The sequence below is a fragment of the Cebidichthys violaceus genome, unplaced genomic scaffold (genome assembly GCF_023349555.1).
Source record: "Cebidichthys violaceus isolate CVI_PGR_0920_01 unplaced genomic scaffold, fCebVio1.0.p SCAF_8, whole genome shotgun sequence".
In the NCBI taxonomy this organism is placed as follows: domain Eukaryota; kingdom Metazoa; phylum Chordata; class Actinopteri; order Perciformes; family Stichaeidae; genus Cebidichthys; species Cebidichthys violaceus.
The window spans coordinates 14,932,241-14,951,698 of NW_027176964.1; the positions used below are offsets into that span (position 1 = coordinate 14,932,241).

The following is a 19,458-nucleotide window of genomic DNA, read 5'->3' on the forward strand; positions in this document are numbered from 1 at the left end:
AATAATCTGCAGATTAATCAACAAAAATAATCATTGGTTGCCGCCCTCTACATTTTGATGATGTCACTTTCATCAGTACATTTGCCACAATAAATATATACCTTATGAAATGGATTCACGGAGACTTCTCCAGTGTATTAATGATCAAGTTATGGCAGACGATCACTGGAAGCTTCCATGTCCCTCATGTTCTTAACGCGTCTCTCCATCTTCTACAGCTTCACATTACAGCGGCATGATGGAGAAGGACGGCGTGACTGAACTTCTGAGGGCTTTGGCCGCACATCCCGACACACACAGCGACGTTAAAGGACTGTCGGACAGCATCTTGCGCGTCGTAGAGAAACACCAGAGTCACTCAGGGTCCTTCGACAAACAGACGGAGTCTCGAAACTCTTGACAAAACGTGCAAAAAAAAAACGAATGACCTTTTTGTTTGTCGTTCAGCTGTGAGTAAAATCTGCTAAACGTGAGGTTTCAGATTCAGTGTTGGGTACAGACAGTTCACGTCAGTCACCTTGAATTTAAAGTTTAATGGAGTAAATGCTGTGTATTTTATATAGAGTACAATCTCTGGTTCTAAAAAGTTCTTTCAGGAGGAACCTTTTAAACTGTTCATGAATCCTTAAGCAAAAACGTTTACAGACAGGATATAAAGTCCTAATATTTGTTCTATTCTGAGGCTGTTTAGTATGGAAAAAGTTTGATTGTAAAAAGAAAAATGTTCTAAATAAACTGACGTTGGAGACTAAAGCTTGTGTCGTAAATCATGCATGTAACAAACACTAGTCACTAGAGGGTGCTTTGGTACTGTAGCTTCAGGGCTGTTTTTGGTCTTAAGATCCGTTTATGTAAAATATTCAGTCATCAGACGTTTAGATTCAAGATGATAGTAGCAGTATAGCGATATACCAAAGCAACCTGAATCTGCTGTGTTTACCTTTTCTGTGCTGAGGGAAGTTCTCTCCCTCTCTCCTCCCTGGTATCCTCGATGCTGAATTCATTATATTTTATGTAATACAGCTGGAAAACTGCTCGTAGGCATAGAGTCTATTCTAAGTTGGCCTATTAATAAATCCTTCTGAAAAGTCGATTAACAACCTCTCATGAATATTTGGGTTTTACCACCATGTCCAACTTCTAGTGTCAAATCCATTTGACATTTTTAGTCCCCCCCTTCCCCCCCAACAGGAATAGAAAGGATCTACTAAATGCATCTTCGGGTGCTTGTGATTCAGCCAGGTTAGCCTGTGGTAGATTGTAATGTTAGAAAGGAGCTAAACTGATCCAGGGTCAGCATTTAACAACCGATCTGATGGGATCAAAGGTCAAGCAGCCTATAGTGAACATGGTGTGGTGTTACCGTATGAAGTTCAAGGCAAAGAGGAGTGTGGGAAAATGCCACTCAGCTGCAGTGCGCATGGTGACTTTGCACTGGTGTCGGGTGAACACGTGGAAAACACGTGAGGTGGTCGGGTGAACAGAAGAGCCAAAGGGTAATAGTGGTGTGCATTTCCTTAATCAGGTCTTAAGTTTGCGGCTCAAAGAGACCATCAATATTCTAGTGACAGACGAGAAGGGCAGGCGGAGAGACTATCAAATAGACAGGAAAGAACTTTGAGAGTTTCAACACTTAAGGAAAATACGCTTTGTTGCTTTCTCGCTGAGTGTTAGAACAGATGATTAACGGTCTCAATTTAGGAGGTTATGTGCACGAGTGTCTGGACCATGAGCAGCGACTTCCTGGAGCCTATGTGGTCACTAGCAACTGCTCCAACCCAGAAATAGCTCAGCAAGTAACCCAACTGTAAAACCACATGTTGGTGGTTTTACACCATTTGCATGGATTTAACAAGCCATGCTTGTACATATTGTAGCTGAATCAAACAGGTTAGGTTAGTTTAGCAAAGAATTAAGGGAAATGGAACGCCTGGCTCTGCACCAAAAGGTTGCCAATTCCACCCGACACCTTGACCGCTTATCAGCGGATTTCTAGTTTAATTTATACAAAAACATTCAGAAACATCAAGTTTTGATTTTAGAAGACACTCCACAAAGTCACTGCTCTAATAAACTGTCACACACACACACACACACACACACACACACACACACACACACACAAAACCCCTTTACAAGGGTGAAGAGTTTTTAACTTTTTCTACATGCAGCAACGGCAATATGGGGACAATGATGAACTTAATCGTTTTGAAAATAGTACACAAGGCATGGACTCATTACTGACCCAAGACAGATGTGATTCTTAGAATTAACCAAATGTTTTCTTATAATCAAAATCATTAAATAGACAAAGACTGCAGCTGCTGGGGAAGAAAGGATATTAAAGGCCAAATTAAATGATTGAAACGGTAAAGGGAATGTCCCATGCACAGTGTGTGGGCCCTCACCACAGGTGCCTAGCCTCACAACAACAGACGCTGCTTCAGTGAAGGGCAACTAATACAAGAATTAAACAACCCAGTTGGTTTGACGACACAGGCAAAATGATAGCCCGAGGAGCAAAACAGCAGCAAGTAAAACTACAAAAGGGAAACTGGGATTAACGAGGCTCACCATGCTGCATACTAAAAGTATACAGTTTTATACTGTGACCACCTCACAACTTCTGTATGGGGGCATTAACACATGGGATCACCCAAAAAGGTAAACAGGTTAAAAACGGGGTTCGACCACACTATGCACAGTCAGCACGATGAAAAGCATGTCAATGTGTGTAGTGTAGAAAGGCTGACTTGTGCATGTGAAGCGATCGCTTTAATTACATACCTGTAACTCCAGCCAGGACAGGGGCCAAAACAGTGAGCACAGGCCAACAGATGCTTTATATAATCTGCTAATTAGGTAATTGGTTGTGGGAGGAGCCAGGCCTGGGGCTGCGTTCACCAACACAACACATAAGGATACTGTATTCACTTGCATTATGGGGAGCGTTCTTCACCACGTATGGATTAAACAAAGGAGAAATAAAGAATTAGTGAGGTTTCGAGGTGCTGATAGACATATTTTGTTACCAAACCAAACGAGCCGTTTCCCTGTGTTTCCCATCTTTATGCTAAGCTAATCCGCTGGCTGTAGCTTCATATTCCCCTTACAGACCACACAGTCTTCATCTAACCCTCGACAAGAAAGCACATGAATACATTTCCTGTAATGTCAAACTATTCCATTAAGAGAACAAGCCATGGAAAGAGAGATAGATTTAGAGCTCAGATGTCTATAGGGAAATTGACAGTTGCAAAAATAGGATTTATGGCCAAAAATATCTCGTCTAGAGATATATTAAGCATGGGAGGGATAAAGAGAGACACGCTGGAGATAAGAGGAACAGAGTGAGTCAAAGGAAATTAAAGACCCTTTCATGCTCCAGGATAGTTTGTGCAAAAATACCTTAGACCAATTTGCAGATTCCCTGTCTCAGTTTCAAATAATCATTGTGCTGCTTTTGAGTTGGAGCTTAGTGTGAGTAAGCATCTCGTTATCTCACTGTTGCAGCCAGCTCCATTGGATTAACATAATCGTGAACTAGTCTGGGCACCCAGAATACACTGATGTACAATGCAACACATCTCCAGCTGTGAGTGTGTATGCATGTGCAAGTTCACTCGTGGGGCTGAGTTTGCAGTGCATTTGTGTGGCTACGTCTGTGAGTCAACAAGGCCCCGGTGTAAAGATCTTGCGTTCACCAACACTACACATGATGATACTGTAGTCACTTGCATTAGGGGAGCGCTCTTCACTACATATGGATTAAATAAAGCACAAAATAAAGAGTTCGTCAGGTTTAGAGTTGCTGATACACAGATTTGCATTTGTGAGTCAACAAGGCCCCGGTGTAGACCATGAGGCCGCCATACAGATCTTTGACTTGGATGCTAATTAGTAACCTGCTAACCTTCTAAATACCCGGACAGCAACACAGGGGGAAAGTACATTCAAAGAGCAGAAGGAGAGGTCGAACATCAAGACAAAGTAACAACAAAAAAAAAAAAAAAAACACTTCTCCAGGCACAACTGTGACGCACAAAAGGACACACCATCTCCTCTCAAATGACCTTTTATTGCTGGGGAAGGATACAGAGTTGGCAGGCCCCTGAGCCTGTGTGCAGATATGTAACAGCAGTAGGACCATCCCTCTCTCTCTCTGCCATGTGGAGGCAGGGGCTTAGTCTTCACCATCAATCAATAGCCACTTTCACAGAGGAGGGCTGAGCAGGGCTTGTTTTATCAGGTCCAATAGAAAACATAGAATCCAACATAATAACTTCATTGAGTTGAAACAAATCAAGCTGAAAAAAATCATTTCTGATGATAATCTGAAGTGAGAATAACAGAGAAAGTGAGAGAAAATATTCCGAAGAAAACTGTTAAAAAGTCACTTTTGGCCTCCGATGAATACCAGGCATATCTTTAATCCTGTCTGCCTTCGTGTGCTTCAGTGTGGGCAAAATGTGAAATCACAAATAATTAAAGCAAAGCAGGAGGACTCATTACACACTGTGTGTTTACAATTGTAAGCATAGGACATGTATTTAACTTAATATAAGTTGCAGCAGTTCCTTTATGATTCAGTTTAGCACAGCATTCTGGGAGGTTTGATTGTCTGACAGCCATCTGGTGCTGTCATCCATCCGTGATTTATGATGGAATGGTCTTGAAATAACCCATTTCCCAAGCACCGGTCTCTTGAAGTAATACCACTGCTCCGTGACTAAAGGATCTTCTTCCTATTTTGGGTGTGTTTGGGTGTGAGTGAGCGTGTTTGTAAGCAGATGTGTCAGAGGGCTATTACAGTCGGTTAGAGCCGCTCTGACTTTATGTCACATCTCCCATCTGTGGGCATTTTACAGTGGCCTGTTGGCCTTCAGCTCAGTAGATGCGCACAAAGGTGCAAACAACCACAGGCAGGAAACACGCCTGCAGGAGCTTCTGCTTAGCTTAGCATGAAGACAGAAGCAGGTGGAAACAGCTAACGGTCACCCAACGGTAGCCTAACCTTTTTTTTTCTCACAAACTCCCTCAGATACATTTACATTTAGTATATTGCGTGGATTAAACAAACAAGATAAGACAGTGTTAAATAAGCTTGAGACCCCCCTGTTTCCAGTCTTTATGCTAAGCTAAGCTAATCAGTTGCATAACATTGCAACAACAACAGAACAGAAACGTATGGCATGCACACTAGTTTGTGAAAACAATCCCACAATGCAATGCTCTGCATTTTATCGATGCAAATCAAATGAAGCTCTAGCTTAAGTTCAGTCAGGAAGACTATACTCTTGCATGCCTAAGCCCGTAGCATATTTATCATACATCTCATTCAAACAGTTGTTCACTCCTCACGCAAGCTCGCTCATAACTTTTATTGTTGCCAAGCGCCAAAGACTTTATCATCACATACCATCTGTTAATAACAAATGATCTTTTCTTCATCTGAATCGTCTCTCTCCTGATTGGAATTACAGTTGATCAAACGGTTTAACGTTTTTCCTCCTGCTTCAAGTCTTTATGCTAAGCTAAGCTAACAGGCTATACTGGCTGTAACAAGAAAGCCTTAGCAAGAAAGCTAACAAGCGTCTTTACCAAAACATCTAACTCGTTTAAATGTTAAACTTTATGGTTTTGATGATGTGGGAAGATGCTGTTCCGGTTAGTGAGAGTAATGCAGCGGTAGAGAGAACAGAGCACTTCTTTCGGAGCTTTCACACAGTACTTTGTACCCAGAGCTGATTTGTGTTTGAGTCAATTATGGAGGCAGAACTGATGCTTTTGTCTCCGTGTGTCTGAACACATGCATACATGTGCCTGAATATGTTCTGGGTTTGCAGTGTGGGGGAGTAAAAAGTGCAGAATATTAAGGTCATCCGTTGAGTATATTATTTAAGCTCAGCATCTTCTGCTGCTGTACAGTACCTCCAAGTGCCCATATAGAGCACAAACTGTCAATACTGAGAGTTTTCAGAGCCAGGTGTTTGCCTTGTGTGCAGAACACATGACCAGCAACTACGTACATGTGTATTACTTGTCGTTCCATCTGTCTCACAGTGCTGACATGTATTAGGGCAACCAGCTATCCTATTTCCAGGCCGCGCCCTTGCCTGTGGCATCACATGGCCTAATCGGTGTGCTTAGCAGAATGTAATACACCATACACGACTAACCCATATATGTCTGTATCGTGTGCAGCTATAGATAAGAGTTCACTGCACAGACCTCAATAGACGTAGACATTATGCAATGCATTCTGTACATACTGAAGGTACCCATGCAAATGTTACACCCAAAGCCATCTCAGCATACTGCTTTAGTAGCAACTTACAGGTACAGCACATGGGTCACTATCTTGCATTGACACTTTTGGCATCCAGTTATGTATGTCATGCCTGTAAGTATGTTTAGGTTGGTGCATGCAGAGTTATGCATACTGCCATGAGTCAAGATCACTCCCTTATATGACGAGGGAGTGCAAGACACAGACATACACACGAGATTAGTTCCTCACTGTCTTATATTAGTGATTACACTTATAATCACTGCCTTTTTCTAACACCACATTTTCACAAACTGCAAAAGGGAAAAACTCCACAATTGACATTTTTATCACAGCAAACATTGTGACTTTTCATTGCAGGAACAGCACAGGTGTAATTAATACTTGTCATGATGCATGAGACCAGGAACCTGAACACCTAAATGGAATGCAGCCATGTTATTAATCACACCAGTGCTTTCAGTCAAACGGTTTGAAAAAGGGTCGATAATGGTCAAAGCAGAAAATTATTTTTGCATTCAACACTCGACACTTAATAACCAGCACGTGTGGTGCACTGTCGATGTACTGTTAGTTCTTTAGTGAAACCAATAACTTTATATTTGTAGTTCATTTTGGACGAATCCCAACAATGTGCACACACACAAGCGCCAGTAAATGTGTGAAGAAAGGTTTCTCAGTAGTATTGCAGGTCACATTACAGTAAGACAACAGATTGTGTGCACCCATTCCATCTTCACCACATTTTATAATAAGCAAAAGTCATATAATGCCACAATATTAGGCGTTTTTAACATTTTGACTTGTCATTGTAGGAAAAGCACAGGTGTTACTCATAACGTTACGAATGGCTCCGTTTTACTCAAGTATCACAGTAAGCCATGATAGTGTGACAGTGAGCCAGCATGCAAAATAACCTGAAATTCAAGGAACTAAATTAAATTTAGCCATCATCTATTAAACCATCATTCATTTTATTAGCTACACATGTGCTTTTCTCTCTACCTTGCTGGCGCAGCTGCAAGATATTACCATCGTTACAGTAAATAGGACTTGCATACATCCATCAAACATCACACTTTCATAATAACATTGCCATTCATCCATCATCTGTAGCCGCTTATCCTTACAGGGTCGCGAAGGGGATCGAGCCAATCACAGCTGACATTAGGCAAGAAGCAGGGCGCACCCTGGACAGGTCGCCAGTCAATCACGGGGCGGACACATAAGAGACAGACAACATCTTCACTCACATGCACACCTACGGGCAACCGACAAGTAACCTGCATGTCTTTGGACTGCGGGAGAAAACCCACACTGACACAGGGAGAACATGCAAACTCCACTCAGAATGGCCCAAACCAGCCGGCCTGTTTCAGAACCCTTTTGCTGTGAGGTGACACAGTGGCTGCATCGCTGTGCTGTTATAATACAACTTGTAAAAAGTTAAATCTGCTCAATATAAAATGAGGGGGAAAAGCAGGTGGTCCGATCCCTGTGAGAGGATGCCCTCCCTCTCTGATCCCTCAAAAGTTCAATGTTTCTCTTAAAACAAGTATCACAATTATTCTAAGACACAACTGATTGTACAGATAAAACACACACACACACACACACACACACACACACACACACACACACACACACACACACACACACACACACAGAACGGCACATTGGAGCAGCTACCTAATGGTTCCTCTAGTCCACCAAGGATTTTATTTTCCTGCTCCTTCCTAAGTTCGTAACAGTCAACGCCAGTGGAAAGTGAAGTAGTACAGCCGCCAAGTACGCCGAAAATATGAAAGTCTATGGACCATAGACTGTTGGCCTACGATGTTGCAAATTGGAGGCAAAACAGAGCAGGTGTTGATATTTATCGTTGTGGGCTGAAATGATTTCGGGTCCCTGTTTTACCTGACGGCATTATCTGTCTTATTGCTCTAAAACTGTAAATTCATTAAACATCAGGTTTGGAGTAAAGTCCTTGTAAATTCACACATTTTAACGTGTAAATAAAAAGTGCAACTCACATACTGAGAAAGTAGGAGTATGGATGTTTTTAAAGAATGACTCTCAAATGATAAAACTTAGGATCTTTTCTTATGAAAATCCTGTTTCCTTTAATGAATTGAATTAGCTTGTAAACACCTCATAAGGCTTTTTTGGTGCATCAACTGTGCATGCAGAAACAAATAGGACACTGCACTCAAACCCAACAAAGAGAGGCTGAAGCAGAAATCAATTATTACATTCTCCTCTTTACTTGCCATCCAGCAGGGCCCGCTGCCAAACCAGACCTTAGCAGTTGGCACATGCCGGCTCTCAACTTCACAAACAGATCTTCAACACAAATGCCTCGACTGCAGTTTGTTTCTGGGCTACTGGATGAGGGAGGTGGACTATCGGCACAAAACCACGCATCACCGGACCAAAGATGCTCACATCTGCAGAAGCTCAGTCAAACGTGCAGCTCCATGTTACACACACTAGTGTGTGCATGCATGTGCACACATTTATTAATCTACACTGATAAAACTGCGTCGTATGAATGCATTGAATCCTCTCCTTTCAGTAGAAATGAGTAGAAATGACATTGAATAAATTTCACAAAGTGGCTGTGAAGCTGAGTCTCCTACTGTGTGTGTTGCCATTATGGAGGTCAACTGGTGATTTGTTTTTTTTGGTGTGAAAACAAAGTTAATTAAGTAGGGTCTAGAAATAGATTGTCATATTGATTGGCGGCAGGTGCAACTATCCAACTTGTGACATTATAGGTACAAAACAAATTGCATCATATGACAAGCTTGTTTCTCCTTTGCTGGTCACAGCTGGACCCAGACGCTTGTTAAAAGAATAGCTGGACATGTTGGGAAACACTCTCATTCGCTGTCTTGCCTAGAGCTAGATGAGCAGTTAAAGTTCCTAAAATGTGAAACAATTTTTGAAGTTGTTAAATGTGAACATTGACACTGTTACACGAGCCAAAATGAGTTGATAACCAGCTAAAACATTCTGTAATGTTCAGACCAGCTAGTGGCTTGTAGATACCCAGCCCAGCTGATATGGGCTCCTCTGTCACCCCGTATGACCGAATCCCACTCAAATATGACAAAGTAATAAACCATATAGCACAGTCAGACATTTGCATACACTGTCAGTAATACCCAAATGCAGGGGGACCTCCACAATGGCAGCCAGAAGGTGTGTTACTTCCCCTGAAAGCCCACTACACAAGAGAAGTATGACATTCCACATCTCTGTTGAATCCTCGTTTTCTCTCTCAGAGCCAGCTGAGCCTGTTAAACACACTCAGTTGGACTGCAGTGTAATTGGACTTCATGACAGTCCTGGAAGTTGACAGGAGGCACTGTGGGAATCCGTGATGGGCAGAGTGGGATTAAACATTTTAGACAGTTTGTGACATTTGCAAATTCCCGTTGCCATGGTCACTCCTGGCTCGCGAGGTCTCACTAGATTCTTCCTCGTCGTCCACGTCGAGCTGTTCGTCTTTCTTCTTGATGTAGCGCTCATAGAGCACCATAATGACGCCCATCACCCAGGCCGACACGGTGCCAGCTGCAAAGATGACAAAGCCGATGACGACAAAGAACAGGTAGTCCCAGGAGCCCAGAGTCTGGTGACATAACGTCCGTAGCTGGATGCCCACCTCACCCAGACGACGGCCCTGCATGTCAGCAGGCGAGCCGCACACCGTCTGGCCCTCATCTGTCACACAGGCACACATCAAGAAGGAATGATTAAGGATTCGTCATAGCTCAAAAGGAGACATTAACATATTTGGTTAGGAATGTCAAAAATTGGAACACTGAAGTGCACTGGAGACAAATATGCATTTCCCCCCCCCATACAGAACAAGCTATAAACGGGTCAGCTGTCCTGGAGTGGCATCATTCAGACTATTGAGTCATCTTGATCTGGACTGCGTGTGTAGGGTTTGCATTACATCATGACATTAATCCAGGACAGTGGCATTCTTGATACACATGAATTTAATAGTGCTTTTGTTTGGTAAAGCAAGAAAACCACATGCAGACGTAATTAATGTTAATGTCCCTGAAAAGTTGGCTTAAACCCCCTCTAAAATATTCTGTAGCATTAAATACTAAATAAACAACAATCAAAATGAAAGTTTAGGGGGACAAAAACAAAAACACCTGTAGATATTATCTATTAAGACTTCCTTGGGAAATAACTGAAACAGTTTTAACTTTGGAAGAATATAATGTGTTTGTGTAGGACCCCGTCAGAGGAGGAAGCCAACTGAGAAATATATTTTCTGAGCCTTTCAAGTGCATTTAACTGCTGCTCTCCTTCGAGAATACAAAGCCACTTTACTCCCATATAGCAAACATATGCACTATAATTATCCTACCTCTTTATTATCATTTAAAGGATCCTTTTATGTTGTGAGAGCCATATTGATGCACAAATAACTTTGCAAGGAAAATACACATATGGCATTAAACAGAGCCGCCTGATAAATAATTCATATATTACTTAATATCATTTTACATAACAATCGTAAGTGGCAGCAAACTGAGCTGATAATATGACATATTGAGGTTCACACAGCCGAGAGACTTAAATGCAAAAAAAAAACTGCACTAGCATAACAACTTTATCGGGAAACTACCAGGTTTTAATAGCCTCACGTGTACTGGAGTCCTGAGTTGGTGCAGAATTGAATTATGAATTATTCAAACTCCTTTTCCCTCACAGGATTAGAAAGTGACTTGGGCCTTTGTGTCTGCCTGAAACGACAGATAATAAGGTTTCTCATCATCAGGCACCGCGTACGACTACGACTAAGACCTTTGCTGGAATCCACAAATCCTAATAAAATGTTGAGTTCCTTCTCTTTCAATTCCAAAAAGGCCCGTCAGTCAAATGCGTCACATGATGGATGTTGAGCTCTGCAGCTGCTGACGAGAGGCATTTTCTAGCAAACAATCCTGAAGCCTGTCTTTTTGTTACCGCGAGCAGAAACACAGCACAACACAACGGTGTTGCCATCTCCAATGCGACCGCTGTTTTTAATTGGCTTCTGGTTTTTCAAAGCTTTTGTGCAACGGGGGAAGTCCCACTGGGGGAGATCAAAAGACTTGGAAGTTTCTGCACAGGGAACAGTTTTCTATTTCTACACTAACAGCCTTGAAATATGCATCCTCATTGTGCTGGCATATGTTGTGCACACATGTGGAACTGAGGAGTACGGGGGACATTTGTAGGATCTGCTTTGACTCTCTGCACCCTGCAAGGTATTCTGGGAAAAGTTGAACCATGACAGAATAATTGTATACTTCTTGTATTACACAGTTAGAGTCTTTCACAAATAATTCAGCAATAATGTTATAGATGTGTTGTTGTTTGGGTAGTATCACTAATTTCTTGTTTTGTGCTGCAACGTGATCTCAGAAACACACACACACACACACACACACACACACACACACACACACACACACACACACACACACACACACACACACACAATAATTGCACAAAATGTGCTGTAACCACTCTACTATGAAGGCGCTCCTCTATAAGATACTTCTAACCAACTATTTCACTTGTTTCTCCATTCATGTTAGGTAATTATATCAACTGTTTAGTCATTACTTTCGGCAAATTATTTCAACTGTTTGTCCTCTTTTAGCTGTCTATCCAAACCATTACTTTTGGCCAACTATCGCTTACTTCTCCGCCACTAGTTTGCATGCACTCTCAGAAGCAACACGTGGCGTTAAGGTGTTAATAACTGACTCAGGCTGGTGGGAGGTGTGATTTGACAGAGGGTGAGAGCGATCATGCCGTAGCTTTCAATCAAATCATTTGATAAGTTAATTTAATGGGACGACAAAAACGCACTTTTTTCCTAACGTTCGATTCATTCAGTGCATACATCTGCGCTCTTATCCACAGACGAGCTCTTCTGTGGCTCGCAGATCTGAAAAGCGAGCGTTGCAGCTGGAGAACACGAGGACGGTCGGCCTCTCTAAGCTCCATCTACCACACAGAGAACTCAAAGCAGACTCTGATCCTCTCAACGGCTGCTGCTGCGCACTGACTCACACAATATGTCGTACCAAAGACACACATCCATGCATGCACACATGCACTCCCTCTTAATATATGCACTAACCCCCTCCACTTGACTTAACTTTCCCATCTTCATGCCTCTGCTAATGTGTGTGTGTGTGTGTGTGTGTGTGTGTGTGTGTGTGTGTGTGTGTGTGTGTGTGTGTGTGTGCGTGTGTCCTTGCGAGTGTTTGTGCGTGCGCCTGACAGCGAGGGAGGATACCCTTCTGGCTTCACCCCCCCCCTCCCCCCAACGAGACCGGCATCAAAGAAGAGGGCTTTCCCTCCCTCCGTCCCCCATGCACACTCTGCTCTATTTCTAGACACTCTCCTTATATAACAACCGAAAGAGTGTTAATCTAGCCAGGAAGGCGAGACAGAGGAGAATCTGTTGGTTCCTTCCCGAAGCTCTATCGCTCTCACGCTTGCCATGCATTTCCCTAACCAGAGGAGACAAGCGAGCCGTGTTGCATGAACCAGGTGAGACCCGGACAAGAGTTAACAAGGCATCGGAGACAGAGCTCGCAGCTGAAGCACAGTCCTCTCCCAAATGTTATCCTTCTGTTTTCCCCCTCAAGCACAAAAAGTGTGTATTATTTGGGGTTGTGTGTCTAAATACATGAGTCAGTGAATGTGTATGTGAATTTCTGTGTGTGTGTGTGTGTGTGTGTGTGTGTGTGTATGACTTTCCAAATATTATTTCCCGAGACTCAGTTTAGGAGAGAATAAGCTGCCTGGATAGAGATGGACATACTGTGTGTGTGTGTGTGTGTGTGTGTGTGTGTGTGTGTGTGTGTGTGTGTGTGTGTGTGTATATGTAACCGAGGTAGAAAATGTGTGAGTAGCTATCCTCTCCCTTGCTGGCAGCTGCCACTGGAAGAGGCTCCACTCCAAATTAAGCGAGACAAAAGGCAGAGAGCTGCAGGAAAATAGGACAGCTCTTGCAGGACTCGTTTTGGACTCGGCCAAAGATGCACACAGGGACTGTGGTGAACTATAGTATGTGTGTGTGTGTGTGTGTGTGTGTGTGTGTGTGTGTGTGTGTGTGTGTGTGTGTGTGTGTGTGTGTGTGTGTTAGAGAGAAGCAGGGGATGCCTTTTTAGTAAGCGTGGCGGATGTATTATAGCTATGGTGTTAGAATTATGACGGGCTCCTTGCTCAGTAAGACACACTATAAATAGCAGCTGCCCTTTTGCATAGTGACACATCCACACCAAAGCATGAGCATAATAGCTCAAAGTAAGAAAGATTGTTGAACGTCAGTAACATCGATTAGCTTGACAGTGATATAACAAATCGATATTTGATGGTGCAACTATGATCCAGTAAATCCCGTCTGCTGGATGGCTGGATGAAATAGAGATTGATTAGTCATTTCAAGATGAATGACTGTCTTGTTTTCCTCCCAAACTGCAGGATGCGGAGCTGAATTAATGAACACGGTTGCCAGAAGAGAAATCGAATGGCTCCCTGCTTCCGATCTTCTTTTCCCCTCTCTTTGCCATTTGACAGTCTGAATGCTGTCACGCTCCACCGCCGTCACCTGCGCACATCTCATCCCTCTGAAAGCTGAGCAAAGGTCGAACTTTGCAGACTTCTCCGTTACATACATGTATACTCTTCTTCTCCACATATTTTTGCACGACACACTGCATTTACCACAGCTATAATATCATAGAAGTGTGGGTGATGACGGCATGATGTTATGTGTTGCGTGTGCTCAAAAGGTGCAGACTTGAGTTTTTTAGTAACATGATATGAGGGGAATCCAGCAGTAAGGGTTCTGCGTGTGCTTGAAAAGATTATCAGCATGGAAGCATTCCGGGGGACTAAGGGAGACGTTTACTGCCATTTTGTTAGGAATCACTTTCACTGCTATGTTATTTTTTTTTAACTCAGCCTTTTCCTCTTTATAAGTTTAATTGGCGCCACCTTTTAATAGAGCACCCTTCATTAAGAGTTTGTGTAGGCTTCATAAATGGTTAAAACATATTTTACAATGCTTCATAAATGCGTTTTAAATCATTAGAAAAAACTATTTTAAGGTTGAGTTGTGAAAACTCACTCTGGCTGATATTTTGAATGCTGAAGGAGGATGAACAGCACGGCTGTATGACCGACCAGTACTAAACTATCACCAAAGGCCCCGTCTCGAAAAGGGCCCCTGTGTCAAAATCTGGTTTTAAGACCTTTATTAATTCAGTTTTGCTCTTTTTTGTTTCATTTTCTGAAGGTTTAATCAAACTACCACACAATCAAACATTCCATATCGAGTGAGAGGCCTTAGAGGTCATCGAGACTTATAGCTAATTTTTTTGCCTCTTTGTCTTTTTAATGGCTCATAACTGATATATAGTGCATTAGTAAATTATTTATCAACCATTTATAACCATTAATTACAACGTATAAACCCTTTATAATGGACGCATTGTCAAAACGTGCATTCTATTTTATCTGCTTTTTAATTGGTCTGCTTTCTCTTTCATAACTATTTCTAAGATGTCCTCATAACACACTTGGTGCTAAGTCCTACAGCTGCATTTCTTTTATGGAAAGTGCGGAATAAGTTTTCATCTTATGGGATACAGGCCGATTATTGAGGGCAGCCACCAGCAAAAGGCCAACATTTGAAACATAACCGGGTATTATCTAATAAATAATAACTGGAGCAGCAGCCCTATTTTGTGATTGGCTCTCTGGGGCCTATCCACTTGATATAAGGAAACTAGCAACAGTAAAACGGTCGTGCTGTGATTATGTCACCTTATATGACATTAGAATACAATAGAATGTAATACTGATAAAACCTTGGAACTTGAAGCCCTCCAGGTGGACCCACAGACACAGGTCCTCGTTGTCGCACTCGCAGCTCCACGGGTTCCCGCTGAGCCCCACCGAGCGCAGGGCGGGCAGCGCGATCAGGGAGGTGATGTTGACGACCGTCAGGTTGTTCCGACTCACATCCAACACCTGGAGGGCCGCGTTTTCCACAAAGGCGTCCTGGTGAATCTCCGAGAGCCCCGGGTTGTCGGTCATCCTCAGCATCACTAGGCTCGCCAAGGGTCCGAACGTCCTGTCCTCGATCCGGACCAAGGTGTTGAAGGAGAGGTCCAGGTAGGCCAGCTTCCGTAGATTCCCAAACGTGGACTCGGATATCTCCGTAAGGGAATTGTTGCTGCAGTCCAGGTACACCAGATCGGAAAGGTAATTGAGCGCAAGTGGCGGCAGCTCCACGATGCGGTTGTTGGAGATGATGAGCTGCCGCGTGGCCAGCGGCAAGTTGACCGGGAAGGTGGTCAGGTGCTGCCCAGCGCATTGAACCACCAGCTGGTCATCACACACGCACCTGTCCGGGCAGCCCGTGGAGAGCACCGGGGATGGGTTCACCCCCGCGGTGAAGAGGAGCAGAACTATGAGCCGCAAGGGTTGCGCGCTTGGCTGCGGGGCAAGACGCATGACACCGCCGACGGCTTCATCCACCCCGTTCGGAGAGAGTCAGGCGCGGTCACATTCTTCATTGATACATCCTAACCAAGCTGTTTGTCTCAGAAATCATTTCCACAGAGGTCAAACCTAACGCCTGCCCGTGGCAAAACTCTTGCGCGCAATGTCTCAGTTCATCCTGTCGTTGGTTCTGGATCCGGCGCGCATCCACTGGTTGGAACTTGACAACAATACGCCTTCATGCTGTTTCAAAGTATATCTATCTATCTATCTATCTATCTATCTATCTATCTATCTATCTATCTATCTATCTATCTATCGTGTCTCTCCCGTCGAAACAAAGCTATTCAGACACTAAGCGCGCACAACGTCCTCTCATGCTGTGCTGCTTGCAGTGGTCACGGTCAGTTGTTGCACTACATGTTTGCCATCCTCTCGCTCTCCGAAACTGAATCCAAAAATGGGGGGGGGGGGGGCGCACTAAACTGCGCGCGGGTGGGGGTGGGAGTGCGTTGTGGAGTGATCTCACGCTTTGGAGTGTGCTGAAGCGAGAGGGGAATCTCTGGGCAGCAGAGCTAATGGGAATAAAGTCAAAATGAATGGGATGCATGATTATTAGGAACCTGAAGTAAAAAAAGGTGACCTACGATGCTCCAGCTGCAGGCACAGTGATCTACATTATGCCTGAAGTGTGTGCTGTATGTGAATCCTGTGTATGGAAACATCTGTCCGTGGGTATGTGTGTTGTATACCTTTTGTCAGCCTGCCGCAGGTGTGTGTGTGTGTGTGTGTGTGTGTGTGTGTGTGTGTGTGTGTGTGTGTGTGTGTGTGTGTGTGTGTGTGTGTGTGTGTGTGTGTGTGTGTGTGGAGGTGGAACAAAAGCAGGTGCACCTGACTCCTGGGAAGCATGTATGATCAGATCACATGGGTTTTAGGCTCTGGAAACAAGACAGCTGGGCAGTGATAACAATGTGTTAAGAGGGGGATCCCGAGCAGCCATCTACACCACTCAGACCTATATGTGCAATGAGGCTTTTTTAATAACGTCTGACATATCAGCCATAGCCAACCCCCCCCCCCCCCCCCCCCCCCCCACACCAAAAAAAAATTCAACCGTACCCACTAAGCAGCCAGCGGATGATGGGACGAGATGGGACAGGGTGGTCTCAGGCAGCAGTTGATTTCCTCCTCACTCCGGTCTCAGTACGAGTCCTGAGTCTATTCTTGGTTCTCTGTGTAGGTGTTGAAGTGCTGAATCAGACTCAGCATGATGGAGGAGGAGGACAGATGTGCCGCTGACAGTCCGTGAAAGAAACTACCCGGAGTCGACAGTCAACCACCCGCTGCACACTGACCCCCGCTCACTCTTTTCCTCTCTCACACAATGAGGTGGAATCTTTTCCCTCTATGCATTCCCTGGTGTCAAAAATAGAGCAGGAGGCCCGTAGGCATGCACAACCTAATGGTTTTTTCACACTTGCCATCCTGTGGACTGAACTAATCCACACAGCTGTTTTGTGTCAAGGAAATTCAGTGACTTCATGAGGACATCTAGTGACGAACACTTGGTAATGTTTTACACAGCGGGAAAACAGCTCATACACTTTCTTTTCGGATGCATGGTTTGCATCTTGTCTGGTAATTACCCATGACCCATGCATTGGACTATTCAATTTACTTTATTATTTTTGAGGACACATAAAGCACCAATTAATTAATTACTGAACCTCTGAAGAAGCAGTGGCCCACTCTTATCTCATTGAGTTCACTTAAGCATTGCTCAAACCCAAAGAACTTTCATCTTAAAGATCAACTCAAACTGTGTGTGTGTGTGTGTGTGTGTGTGTGTGTGTGTGTGTGTGTGTGTGTGTGTGTTGTGTGAGAACACTGACGTCTGTCCTGACTCATTTTTTTACTAATAAAGCAAATGTATCATTCATTTATTTGCAGCCTTGCCTGAGATGTGGGAGACGTCCATGTCGGTGGGGAACAACCTCTTCTGCCGGATCTCCTGACTGGGACGCTTCATCGTCGAGAAGAACATCATGCTGGGAATGGTTTCTATGAAGACCTGAGACACAAACGGACGCATTCCTATTATTCAGTCACACACACAACACTTTCTTAAATCATCACGGGTAAAGATGCTAAAAAAAAACAACAACCCTAAACCTTGCGTATCCAGGCGGGCATGGTGTGCCTGCTGGGCCAGCGGTGATGCGTGTTGATGACGGTGATGATGATGATGATGATGATGGAGGCGATAGGCATGGCACTGGAGGTGGAGGGGATCAGCTCCACGATGACCAGCAGGAAGACAGTCAGAGACGGCAGGACGGAGACGGAGAGAGTCATCTTTTCACCTGTAGAGACAGGGAGACGGACACAGAGACGGACACTCAGGCTACTTTTACACTTTTAAACAGCTCTTACAGTACAAATGGTGGCAAGTTATGGCTTTACAGGCAAACTGATGAACTAAGTTGTGTTTTATTTATGCTCCAATGTTACAGAATAACAAGCGCATGTAGTACAAGCACATCCCATTGGATTTCATGTATTTTCCATGTATGAAAGTGTCCCCAAAATGGTGTGAAAATATCTGACTTCATCTGCTTTTCCTCAGTTTCCACATTCATAATACCGACCTGATATTTGCCACACGTGTGAGCATGTTAATGTGTCACTCGTACCAACTGGTGAAACGCTCATAACCTACTTTATTTGGTCACACCGTCAAAGTTTTCATCCCAGTGTGCTCCAACAGGACTTTGGTTTCGTGGATTATGATCGCCGTCAGCGCTGAGGAAAGACGGGGACAGAGGGAGATGGGGAGAGAAGCATGCGAGGCATTTGGACGAACAGGTGTGTGTGTGTGTGTGTGTGTGAGAGTTTGTGTAGTGTGTTGTACAGCACCAGGTCTGGTTTCCATATGTCGGTTGAAGGGACTCTGATCTTCCTGATGCCTCCGTATTCATCGGTTTGTTGTGACCGTGGTGTTATGTAGAAAAATATGAGGTGTCTTTTGCTAACTTTATTAGCCGAACATTAGCTGAGACTGACTGGACTCCCACTGACTGGTTCGGTATAAATGATTTAGACCATACTGACATTACTGACAGAGTAATACCATGAAGGAGAGATTCATAGATGATAAAGAGATGACACATAACTCCCTCTAAAAACCCTTTGTAACCTTTTATGAGCCTCTGGTGGAAGAATAGTCGGGTGAAATAAAGAGGACATTTGTAAATGTTTGACAAACGGCCCAACAATGAGAATCTCTCTTTAACATAGACCTGACTACAAGCAATAGAAATAAAGCTTACACATAGTCAAAGACCCCCAACAGACTTTACATACAAGAGACTGTTTAACCTGCAGGACATGTGACCCAAAGAGCCCTGAGGACATCATGAAGACGCAGAGGTGAGACACACATGTCAAACATTTGCAAGATCACAAAGTTGCCAAAGATATGAAATACGTCTAGACATCTAGACTATTTCCACTCAACGGAATGGTGCCATATACAACATGGAATATTAGGTTTGAATATCTTCATAGTTGGAACAATATGATACTGTCAGACTGCAGAAGAAGATGACAAAAAGCCTCTTCAA

General features: G+C 43.7%; 2 protein-coding genes across 4 annotated transcripts in view; one reads left to right on the forward strand and one right to left on the reverse strand.

Annotated features, from left to right (window-relative positions):
• Positions 1–742, forward strand: part of LOC137866199 (protein zyg-11 homolog) — an 8,550-nt gene extending 7,808 nt beyond the window's left edge. For all 3 annotated transcript variants that reach the window (XM_068701940.1, XM_068701941.1, XM_068701942.1), the window contains one exon: positions 219–742. In XM_068701940.1, the coding sequence (XP_068558041.1) occupies positions 219–400 (182 nt within the window). In that variant the 3' untranslated portion in view covers positions 401–742. The remainder of the gene's footprint in view (positions 1–218) is intronic.
• A 3,337-nt stretch (positions 743–4,079) lies between these two features.
• Positions 4,080–16,238, reverse strand: LOC137866179 (leucine-rich repeat-containing protein 52-like). The gene is made up of 2 exons (XM_068701911.1): positions 15,199–16,238; positions 4,080–10,018 (listed from the first exon to the last, which is right to left on the reverse strand). The coding sequence occupies exons 1-2, from the start codon at positions 15,845–15,847 to the stop codon at positions 9,699–9,701; spliced, it is 969 nt and encodes a 322-aa protein (XP_068558012.1). The 5' UTR covers positions 15,848–16,238; the 3' UTR covers positions 4,080–9,698.
• Positions 16,239–19,458: the final 3,220 nt, after the last annotated feature.